The sequence below is a fragment of the Monodelphis domestica genome, chromosome 4, assembly GCF_027887165.1.
Source record: "Monodelphis domestica isolate mMonDom1 chromosome 4, mMonDom1.pri, whole genome shotgun sequence".
Taxonomy (NCBI): Eukaryota; Metazoa; Chordata; class Mammalia; order Didelphimorphia; family Didelphidae; genus Monodelphis; species Monodelphis domestica.
In genome coordinates, this window is record NC_077230.1 from 361,996,802 (window position 1) to 362,008,969 (window position 12,168).

At 45.3% G+C, this 12,168-nt stretch overlaps 1 protein-coding gene across 1 annotated transcript in view; it reads left to right on the forward strand.

Annotated features, from left to right (window-relative positions):
• Positions 1 to 7,185: 7,185 nt before the first annotated feature.
• LOC100024209 (protein argonaute-1) overlaps positions 7,186 to 12,168 on the forward strand; it is a 34,350-nt gene continuing 29,367 nt past the window's right edge. Inside the window, exon 1 of the mRNA XM_001364162.4 lies at positions 7,186 to 7,375. Coding sequence (XP_001364199.1) covers positions 7,351 to 7,375 — 25 coding nt within the window. The 5' untranslated portion in view covers positions 7,186 to 7,350. The remainder of the gene's footprint in view (positions 7,376 to 12,168) is intronic.

Consider the following 12,168-nt stretch of genomic DNA (forward strand, 5'->3'; position numbering starts at 1 on the left):
AAAACTCATACCAGAATAACATCAGTTCCTTTTATCTTAGACATATTTTTTCTTTTCTTTTTTATCCTGAATTAAACCACCATAAACATTTCCATCTACAAGAACAGGGAAGAGAGTTTTAAAAATAAAATTTTATTGATATATTTTGTTTTTACATCACCTAAATTTCTCCCTCTTTCTCTCCCAGAAATCTATCTCGTATAATAAAGAATATTTTTAAAGGAAAAAGGAAGAAGAAAAAAATCAGCAAAACTGATTAATACAGGGGCAGTCAGGTGGTTGAGTGGATATCCAGTCCTGAAGATGGTAGGTCTTGAGTTCAAATCTGTACTTAGATACTTCCTAGCTGGGCAAGTCACTTAACCTCAATTGCTTAGTCCTGACCAATGTTTAGTTTTGATTTTAAGACAGAAGTAAGGGTTTTTAAAAAGTTGATCAATACACTGAAAAAGTCTAAAAACATATGCAATGTTCCACACCCAGGGATTTCTCAGCTCTCCAAAGGAGAGGATGGGGCCATAGAAATCTTTGCCTCTCTCTTCCTCGGAGTCAGACTTGTTTTTGTTATTTTGCAACATTTATCTTTGATTAATTTTTGGCTGTAATACTTTCAAGGTACATTGTAGTCATTATGTATGTTGTTTCTTTTTTTTCTGCTCATTTCACTCAAGACCAGTCCTTTTAAATCCTTTTCACTGTGTTAATCAAATTCTCAGGCATCCAGTGAGGCAAAGAATGGAGTGATGGGGGCTGGGGGTTAGAAGACTTAAGTACAAATCTTGCCTCAGACATTTATTGGCTGTGTACCCCTGGTCAAGTCACTAACCTGTTTATGTCTTTGTTTTCTCATCTGTAAAATCAGAACAATTACCTTCTAGGGTTGTTGTGAGGATCAAATGAGTAAGCAAATGTAAAGAGCTTTACGAACCTTAGAGGGCTACATAAATACTAGTTATTCTTATAGTTCTAGTTTTATATAGCATGGTACTAATGAAAGAATATCATACAAGGAACCATGAGCCTTTTTTTGTAAATATAGATATGTTAAATCAGATAATAAATAAAATAATAAAATTGCTCCATTTATGGCTTTTTCTGCATTTTTATTTCTTAATTTTCTATTTTAATTTTCAGTTCCAAATTCTCTCCCTTCCTCCACCTTCTCTCCATCCATTGAGAAGGCAAGAAATACAATACTCATTATACAGAAGATGCATTTCTTTTAGGATAACATCATTTCCTTTTAAAATATATATGTGTATATATATGTATATATGCATATTTTTGACTGAATACTTCTTATAACTAATTTCCCCTTTCCGTAGGATAACTAAACCAATAGGTCAGGGGAATAGCCCAGAGGAAGTATACTTTAGCAGACGATAGTAGAGATCAGTAAGATTTCATCACTGTGTGAGCTGGAGGTACACTGAGGATTTTTAGCAGGGAAGTGAAGTCAGAAGACCATTGGAAGTGGTACTGCCCAAGTGCATGCTTGGGGGAAAGGATGAAGCTCTGTAAGAGGTCAAGAAGACAGGGTGAGATTTTGCGTGCTGGTGGGTAGGTTGGTCCTTTCCCTTTCCCTTTTCTTTCATTAGCTTTAAAGAAGACCTTCCAGGTTGCCATTCAGGTCTGGTGTCTGGAGCAGAGAAGAGGAGACAGAAAGCTTCCAGGGGTCAGGTAGCTGCTGGCAGGCTGCTGTTTGCTGCTGCTGCTGTTTGCTGCTGTTTGCTGCTGCTGCTGCTACTGCTGCTGCTGCTGCTGCTGCTGCTGCTGCTGCTGTTGCTGCTGTTGCTGCTGCTGCTGCTGCTGCTGCTGCTGTTGCCACTGATTGCCGCTGCATCCTGTGCTGAGAGTGGCGGGAGAGCTGCGACCGTTCCTGGAGAGCAGCGCTGTAGGGTTTCCTGGGATAGAGATGAGAAGACATCTTGGAAGTGAGACAGACCGACCAGCCCGCAGAGGTGAGCACATAGGAGAAGTGGCCTGGGATCTGCTGTGCAATCTTATTGGTTGCTGGGAAGGCCAGGCGACCAATCCTAATCTAAGGCTCCTCACTCCCCTCTGCTTCCCTGCTTTCCCTGTTCCACTTTAGAACCTGGAGCCAGGGCCTAGATAGCAGCGTCACACTGGGCCTTCATTCCTTTTCCACAACCTGTGGCTATGGGATGAGGGATGGGCAAAGTACTTCAATGGAGGAGCATGTAATGGTTTTCTTTGCAATTTAAAAACTATCTAGTACCTCATGTGGCCATGTAAAGCTGTTTCCTTATGGAATATAAATATAAAGGTTAGAAACTGAGCTATACATTTCCCAGCTGCAAGGCGGGGAGTGGTGTGCCATCAATCTCCCCACAATTTTCCAATAATTTGAAGCTATGTTTCATCATTCCCTTGTCTAGATTCAGAACTCAGTCAATGATGGCTTCCTTCTTGATCAGCCCACATGGTTTGGTTGGCAGGGTGGCTGGTTGGCATCTACTAAAAGAGATGTTAGCGTGTGTCTGTATTCTTCAGAGCTTGAATTAGACCTTGAAAGGATCTTTGGGCTGGAGGTTTGGTATGGCAGCAAGTGCTGGGAAAAATATGAACTCTGCTCCCTCCTTTTATAATCAATAGCAAAATGGCATCTTGTTTCCTGAGGGCTCCAGGGAAGAAAGGTCATAGCTAATGTAGGCTACTATGGCAACAGTAGCATCTCTCCCTTCATCTGGGACACCCATCAAAAGCCCACAAAACCCATACTACTATGAAAAAATAGTTGATAGGGGCAGCTGGGTGGCTTGATGGAGTGAGAGAGTCAGGCCTAGAGATGGGAGGTCCTAGATTCAAATCTTGTCTCAGACACTTCCTAGCTGTGTGACCCTGGGCAAGTCACTTAACCCCCATTGCCTAGCCCTTACTGCTCTTCTGCCTTGAAATGGAACCAATATAGTATTGATTCTAAGACAGAAGATAAGAGTTTTTTTTTTTAAGAATTTGACAAAATTTCCCAATCAATGCTTACAAATTTGGTGGAGATATTTGGGTTGGAGGGCATTGTAGTAGGAAGTGTTTGAGACTGGCCAGGTGATTGAATCCAGAGAATAGTCACCAATGACTTGGAGTCAGCTTAGAGGAAGATCTCTAATAGAATGCTTCAGAAATCTGTCCACAGTCCTGTGTTGCTCAACATTTTTATCAATGCCTTGGAAGAAAGCACAGATGGCATGCCTGTCAAATTTGCAGATAACAGGAAGCTTGGCTGGCCAGCCAACATAGTAGATTACAGAGTACCATTCCTAAATCTCCAGACACACTAGATCAAGGGGCTATGTCAAATAAGGCAAAACTTAATAGGGATAAACATCAAGTTCTACAATTGGGTTCAAAAAATCAACTTCAGAAATATAAGAAGGGAAAGGTATGGCTACATAATAATTTTATTATTATAAAAATAGATTTTTATTGCAATCTTATTATGATTAAACTAGGGTCTGATAGCCAAAATAGTTAATGCTGTCTTAGGTTGTATAATGAGAAGTATAGTGTTCAGGATGAAGGAAGGAATAGTTCTCCAGATGGTAGGAGTGTGACCAAAAGAAGATGGAAGGATGGTGAGAAGTTTAGAGAGCATGTCATAGAATAATGAAGAACCGGGAAAATGGAAACAGGAGATAGAAGCTGTCTTCAAGTATTTGAAGGACTGTCATCTGGAAGAGACATATTTAGGCTTAATGTAGGAAGAAGTTTCTTGATAAGAATGAGCTTCTTTGAGAAGTAAAGGATTTTCTCTCCCTTCTAAAAAAGTCTAGATGACCATTTGTTGGCCACATTATAAATGATTCTTTTTCAGATATCTGTGGGATTAAAAGGCTTCAGATAATTTCTGAGACTCAAAGGGGAAGTGACCATTCCAGTTAGTAGCAAAGCTTTGACTCAAATCTTTTTTTTTTTAATAAACCTTTAATCCCTTTTTTTTTTTTTAAATAAACCCTTACCTTCCTTCTTGGAGTCAATACTATGTATTGCCTCCAAGGCAGAAGAGTGGTAAGGGGTAGGCAATGGGGTTTAAGCAACTTGCCCAGGGTAACACAACTGGGAAGTGTCTGAGGCCAGATTTGAACCTAGGACCTCCCATCTCTAGGCCTGGCTCTCAATCCACTAAGCTACCCAGCAGCCCCCAACTCAAATCCTTTTGATTCTCAAGGTCCAAACAAACAAATTTGGGTTTTGTATTATTTGTGTTGATGTAAAAAAAAATATTGGGGCAGCTAGCTGGAGTCAGGAGAACTTGGGCTCAAATCTGGCCTCAGATACTTTCTAGTTGTGGGATCGTGGACAAGTCACTTAGTCCCAATGACCTATCCCTCTTCATTCTCTCTTAGAATTAATACTAAGAGGGGGCAGCTGGGTGGCTCAGTGGTTTAGAGAGCCAGGCCTAGAAAATGATAGTCCTGGGTTCAAATTGGCTTCAGACACTTTCTAGCTGTGTGTCTCTGGGCATGTCACTTAACCCTTATTGGCTGGCCCTTACCACTCTTCTTCCTTAGAACCAATACACAGCATTGATTCTAAGACTGATAGTAAGGGTTAAAAAAAAAAGAATTGATACTAAAAAAGGAAAGGCTTAAGAAAAGAAAAATTAAAAGCAATGCATATGAAGAATTCAGAGAAGCATAGGAAGATACATGAACTGAAGCTAGGTGAAGTAAGCAGTTAGGAAAGTAATATACATAACAATTGAAATAACATCAGTGGGAGGAAAACCAAAATGAAATGAAATGGATTGTGATTGTACTTTCCTTCTTTACAAATAAGAAGAATTTAGTATAGAACTTTGCCTATACTGTCAGATTTCATGAATATATTGCTTAGTTTTGCTGACTGCTTCTTTCTCTGGCTTTTTTATTCTTTGTTACAAGGGATGATTTTCTGGGGAGATGAAAAGGTAGGGATAGAATATATGAGAAGGCAAAGGTGATGCAAGAACAAAAGTTATAAAAAATTTTTTAAAGTTCTGCTAAGGTTTGAAATACACCCAGACTGGATTAGGAAAGGAAGGCTCTTTGGGCAACATGCCTAACTCCAGAGATTGTCCCCTTTAATATGCATATTGCATATATCATATAGCTCTGGACAGTTCCAACTTCCTTTTCTCAGACTACTATGGTTGGTGCTGATATCTATTTTTCTTCCAATACCTTTGCATAAGCATCTTATAATCTATAATATTTTATTAATTGTTAAGAGTTTTTCTCTTGTTTGCTCATTTCCTTGATTTTACTTTTTTCTAAAAAATTATTTTCTTTAAGTTATTAGTCATAACTTTTTTTTTTTAATGCTGAGGCAAACATCACAAAATATTCCCTGACGTCAGTCCTTTGGACAAACTCAAATGGTGGCTTGGTGTCAAAAACCCTAGGACAAAATCCTGGGACATGACAAGGAAGCTTTATCTCAGGTTGAGCTTGCCATCTGGTAGCTTTATATTTTAATTAATTCTTGTTAAATAGGTGCTAAACTAAGCATTTTCTAGCTGCTGAAGTCCCATAAGTGCAGGTAGCAACTGGGACAAAGTCCCAGCCACCGCACCCTAGTTATGGTTCTGCTTTTCTGATAATCTTGCCTCTTTATTGGCATTTCTATTGCTGTTTCTAAGGTGGATATTTAAGAGGAGGGCTCTTTTTTGTTTGACCTGTCGCTTTGTCATCTTCGGAAGAGTCCTAATTGCGTTCTCATTTTGCTTCTTGAGATCTCCAGAAGTCCAGTTTTGCAAAGAAACTTCATGATTATCAGGTCTAATCCCCTTTACGTTTACAGATGGGGAAAAGAACAGAGGGAGGTGACTTGCCCAAAGTACATCTAATTAGAAGTAATTCTGACCGTATCACTTCCCTGCTCAGGAAACTTCAACAGCTCACTATTGCATATAAGATAAAGGGCCACACCTAATTTGACACTTAAAGCCAGCACCTTTCTAGACAGCCTTCATATAACTCCTCGGGCATTTCGCATTCCAGCCAGAGTTCCTCATACGGGACATTTCCACTTCCCATGCCTCTACCTCTGCAGAGGGTATTCCCCACATGCCTGGAACGTTTTCCTCCTTCCTCTCCGCCTCTGGTAATCCCTAGCTCCCTTCAAGGCTCACAGCTCAAGTACCACCTGCTACAAGAGATCTTGTTTTAATTTCCCCAGTTGTTAGTTTCACTCTCCAAATTACTTTGTATTTGTTTTCATATATTTTGTATTCACTCCTGTGTGTACATATTTCATCCAGTAACAGAAAGCTTCTTAAGGGCAAGAATTCTTTTCTGTCTTTGTATCACCAAACTTACAAATATAGTAGATGCTCAATAAAGGATGGAATTAAATTGAATTGACAAAACTCAGTTTCCCTTCCTCCATAGTTCCAATATCATTTCACTTCTTTGCATTGTTTGGTATTGCAATAATTTTAATTAATTACATAAATAATTATGATAATAATAACACAATTGTCTAAAGTTTTAAGGTTAAAAAGCGCTTTTCTCATAAGGAAATGACCTGAGGAATAGGTAGTGTAGTGTTAACATTATCTCCATTTTGTAGAATAAGGAACTGAGTTCAGAGTCTAAGTGGCTTGCCCAAGGTCCCAAAGGTATTAAGTGGCGGAGCTGGGACTCTTTTCATAAAGTTCCTCTTAAGATCAGGTCTCTTGCAACTATGTATGTCCGAAGCATCCCTTGGGTGGGTTGGCATGCTGGAGAGTACAGTTGCCCCAGGCTTCCTCTGTCAGACAAAAGACTCTGGGCTACGGAGCCGGGAATAATCCTGGCCCCCGGCCAGAGTTACGCTTGCGACTTCCAGGCTCCCCCTCCCCCATGCTAGTCTGGCAAGGCCCCTCCCTCGGTTGGAGAGCCCTGGGGTGCAGATGCAATCCCACCTGCTCCGCTGCGGAGCCTGGAGTCTGGAGCCCAGAGCCCAGAGCCAGGCAGTGGGCTCAGCGTGCAGCGCCGCAGAGTAGGCGGTAGGGGGCGCGACCACTTGGAGAGTCTTTGCTTCCTCCCTGCTCCACTGGCCTTTGTTGCTGTAGGAGAGCCAGGCTTGACTTGTTCGCGTCCACCCTCTCGGCCCCAGGGCGGGCGCGCCTGCGCACTGAAGTCTGGCCGGCTGCTTGCAGGGAGAGCTTGCAGCAGCGGCGGCGGTGGCGGTGGCGGTGGCGGCGGCGGCGGCGGCGGCGGCGGTGGTGGCGGGCGGGAACAGCCGGGGTGGGGGGGGAGCGGAGCCCGGCCCGGGAGCGGGAACCACGGGAACGACGGGGGCCCGGGCCCCCCCACGCCGTGCACCAGACTCTCTCCCGGCCGCCTGACCTACACACGGGTATATGGGATGGAAGCGGGACCCTCGGGAGCAGGTAATGGCCTGTTTGAGGGGAGGCCTGGATGCATGGGGTAGAGGGGGGTCCTGTATATGTGTATGTGTGTGTGGGGGTCTGTGCCATTAGAGAAGGGGATGGAGGCTTCTGGACATGGATGTGTGCATGGCTGGGGTGAGTAGGGGAGAAAGGCCTGTGCACCTGCGTGGGGGGCTGCGTGAATGGGAGGTACGTGTGCAATTTGAGGAAGGGGTCTTGTGTGCCCGGAGGTGGCAGGGGAGATTTCTATGCACCTGCGGGGGAGGGGAGAGGCTTGAGTGTCTGGGGAAGGGGCTTCTGTGCCGTTCTGGGACTTGTGTGTTCATGGGCGGGGGTGGGGGGGGGGGTCGAGGCCCGGGGTTCTGGAGTTGAGGGTATCTCTTGGTTGCAGGGAAAACCTTGTGTGCACAGTTTGGGGAAAGCTACGAGTATGGATTTTGGTGGTACCTGAGGGTTGTTGGGGACCCCCGACCCCGGGGATTGGAGGGCATCGAGATGCTTTGGGGGACATCACTCGGGTTTAGGAGATTGCGTTCATGATGCTGGGGTGGGAGGACATCAGACAACTGGGGGCCAATCTGAGCGGAGGGATGAACCTTCGGGGAGGGGGATGCTTCTGGTGTCTGTGTTGCGGTGGGGGAGGGGAAGGGAGGCCGCGATGGAGGCTCGGGGTTTGGATGGAGGGCGGGCTAAGGGATCAAGGCTCTGGATCGTGGGAGAGAAGGAGGCTCTTGTGTCCCGCGGTTGAAAAAAGTAGAATTAGGGAAAGGGGCCTGAGGTTTGGGGGCGGTGGACAGAAGAGGCTATGGGTGAGGAGGGGGCCCAGAGGCTCTGAGCATGCGCAGAGCTAGGCTGCGTTGAGTCGGTTTGGGGTCCGGTGGGGTGGGGGCGGGGGCGGCAGGGGGAGGAGACCCTGTCTCTGAGATTCCATAGGCTGTGGGATTTGGGGGAGTTTCCCCCTTCCCGGATTCTGGGGATGTCTTACGTTTGGGGTCGCCAACATAGCGCCTTTCTCTGCTGCATAAGAGGGATGGGAGGGACAGAAATGTGAGGGTTTCCAGGCCTAGAAGCTCATGTTGATTTCAGCTCGTGGTGACAGACGTGAGGGTTCAGCGGCCTGGAAACTGACATGGATTGGGTTGGGGGAGAGCCCTAATGGCTGCTGACACTGATTTGGGGAGGGGCCCAGATGGAATATTGATGGAGGGGGGGGGGGAGAGTGTGAGGTTGGGAACGGAGGAGAAAGCCTGTCTGGCCTCGGGTGTTTGCCTCTCACATCAGGGCTGATTTTTCTCCCCTGGGTTTGGTTTGTTGGAGTGTTTGGAGAATGCCAGGCCCACCCCCCCTTCCTTCCCATTGAGGAGGTGTGTGAGCTTTTGAGTTTTTTTACCCCCTTTCGGTATGTGGGGGAGAATCAGGAATTTAAATCCAAGCACAAAGGCTGGTTCCTTTGGAACGTCTTTGGGGGTCGAGATTTCAGAACATTAAAAAAAAAAAATCCCTTTCCCAATTCTGCCTTCACTCAGGGTCTATGGAGGAGCCAGCCGTCGTTCTCCCCTCCCCCACCCAGAGCAGCTGTCAGGGGCCTGGACACAAAACAATCCAGGCCCCTGCTGCCTGCTGCCTCCTACTAGACTCACTTGGGGGAACTGGGGGAAGATGGGGCTTTGGGCCAGAGATGAGATGTGCTGCTACTAAGTTAACCCCATTGTGGGTCAGCTTTTGTTGCTTTGATAAGAATCAGCCACCTCAGCCCATTTTCAATTAAGAAGAAATTAAGGTTGGGGGAAACTGAGGCAAGTCAATCCAGAAGTTAAAATTGCTTGAGTCTTGGTATCATTGAGGTTTGGGGGCTATCATGTTTCTCTCTATTTCCCAGTCTCAGTGGCCATCAGGGAATTGATGCCACAGGCCCTCCTTTACCCACCAGGGCATGAGAGGCATTAAATACTGACATTTCTTCCTCAGATGGTCGAGCATGAATTGGTGGCTTAGGTCAAGGAAAAGACTTAAGAGGGTGTCACTGCTAGTTAATGGGTACAGTAATAGTTTACATTTATGGAAGGCTTGGAAAAGCAAAGAGATGAAGTAGCTTACCCTGGTGACAGGAAGGTTTGATTTGAACCCAGTTCTCTCCTAACTCCAACTCCAGTGTTCTTTCCCGTGGAGTCTTTTGCCTTTACAGTGATCCTTTATGTAGTGCTTTAAAATTCACAGAATACCTTACATATATCTCATTTAGTCTTTACAACAACCCTGCTTGTTGAGATAGGTGCCACTATTGTCCCCATTTTATAGATGAAGAAATTTGTGGTGAGAGAGGTGAAGCAACCTCCCCAGTCACAGCTAGTGTTTCATAGGACTCCAAATAGGCATCTATCCCCAAAGTGCTTTCGAAACAGTAGCCTTGAGGATCAGGACAAATAATTTCTTCCTACAATCCCCTACAGTTTCTCCAGCAGCTGCCATGTAAGGAGGCTAAAAATGGTGACTCCCTGGGTGTTTGTGTTTTCAAGGTAGCTTTAAGCAAATACCTGGCAGGCTGGACAGCAGGCTTATTGAAGAAGTGATGGGAAAGGGCTTCTTTTCCTCCCTCTAGCCTCATTTCCCTATATAATAACACGTTACATTTATTTAGCCCTCTTAGGCCTGTCACAATAATTATAATAGCTGGCATTTATATTATATACTCTGCACAAATTATCTCATTTTCAAATCATGATAACCTGTGAGCTCCATGTTAAAGTATCATCACCCTATTTCAAATATGAGGAAACTGAGGCTCAGAGAGGCTGAAGTGATTTGTTCATGATCATAGGGCTATTAAGTACTGGAGATAGAATTTGAATGTAGGTCTTTCCCAACTACAACATCCCTAAGGTGCTGCCTATATTACCAATATTTAAGCAATTTCCATTTTTGTGGTAATACTGACAGCTTCTATTTAAGGAACCCTTTTTGACACTAAGCATCTTACAAATGACGACGTTGAGGCTTAAAGTAGTTAAGTGACTTGTTCAGGGTCACATAGCTAAAACTATTAAATAGCAAAGACCATTATTTTCCCCAGGTCTCTTGATTTCAAATCCTAGGACTGTTTACTGTGCCCCACTACCTTTACCCCCTGTGAACAATGGCTTTTAGTCAGTCTTCCAGGCCAACTGGTTTGCTGTAGGCTAAACAATGTACACAATAGGTGCCTAATGTGTACTCTATGGAACAGAAGAGCAGACCTGGGGCAAAAGGCCAGTGACTCATTTTTCTCTTGGTTTAAAGTGTTTTTTCCACCTGTCTAATGAAGAGGGGTGGGGTGGGTGGCCTTTGGAAGTAGCTGGACCTGTGAATAGATGTCTCAAATGCCTATTCTTCCTCTGAACAGTGCTGAAATGAACTGAATATCCAAGCTGGGTTGAGCCTCTGACTTTTTTTCCCTGGAAAAGCAACCCAGACAAGTTGTCAAGTATTTTTCTGTTTGAAGAATCCCAACCAATGAGGGAACTCCTTAACCTCGATGCCCAGCCTGGGGAGAGCCAGAGCTTCTTTCCTGGCTCCTCACCCCTTCAAGGGCAAGGATTTTCTTGTTTGGGGAGAAAGGAGCTGGTAACTGAGGGGCCCCCTGGGGCACAGGTTTGCTTTGTCTCCTTATCCCAGGTCTTCTTTCCCGTCTAGGAGGGAGAGAATCTCTGCTTTCAGGTTCTTAGGCCTCTGCATTGCTGTCTCTCTCCACCTATATCTGTGCCCAGGCATGCTTATGCATGTGCCCATGCATGTCTGTGTCTCTGTACATGTGTGCATACATGTTATCTGTGTTATGGGTGTATGGCTCTTGGGGGAGGTGTCTCGTAGTAGGCCCTTGCTTTATGATTGTTGGGTTGATAGATCCGTTTGTGCAAGGTGATTCTTCTTTGGGCTTCAGTATGATCTTATTCAAACTGTCATTCCCAAGAGGCCCGTGTCTAACCCATAGCCCCCCTTTGATTTTCTTTCTTCTCAAAATCTCTAAGCACTCAGTCCAGCCCCCTGCCTCTATTCAAATATATTGCTCTTCCCAAGAGGCAGCAGATCTGGGAGGCTACCCCAAGAGCTCCTGAGCCAGGCTTTTGCCCATCCAAGAGCATGTGGGTGCAGGAGGAGCGCTGAGAGCAGAAAACAGGTGTTGGGGGTTATATCTCCCTGATCCTGTCTGTTGCACACCCCTCCCCCTTTGTGTGCCTGGCTCTTCCCCTCCCCCTCCCCCAGCTCTGAGACCCCGGGTTCCAGTCCCTCATCTGCATCACAAAGTCCCGTCTGTCGGCCCCAGGGAGAAAGAAGAAGGTGGGGGTGGAGGGCACCCCTTGGAGTCAGCCTGCTTGCCCCTCCTCTGTCTCCCAGGCTGCTGTGACTCCCCTCCTCCCAGATACTACTCTGATGGATTCTAGGAACTTGAACTGCAAGGGAGGGGGGTGTTGTTTTGTTTGTTTTGGGGAGGAAAGAGGTTTCTGGTTGTCTTGCCCTAGACTAAGATGGAACCAGGCTGGCTGCTCTGGCCACCCCTGGGATCGGGATTGTTCCCCAAGGACTGTATGCCTTGAGCCTTCTCAACCTGGACAGCCCCTCCCTAACTCAGAGGCTAGCCTGTAGGGAGGAAGAAGTCTTTGTGCCTGTATTCTAAGGGAAGCCATCAGTAATCCTTGTAGCAGCAGGTTCTGGGGCTGGGATTCTTCATCTTTTGAGCCACAGACCCCTCTGGCAGTCTTTCTCAGAAAAATGTTTTTAATGCAAAAAAGAAAATGTGTATCATCCTAAAGAAGACC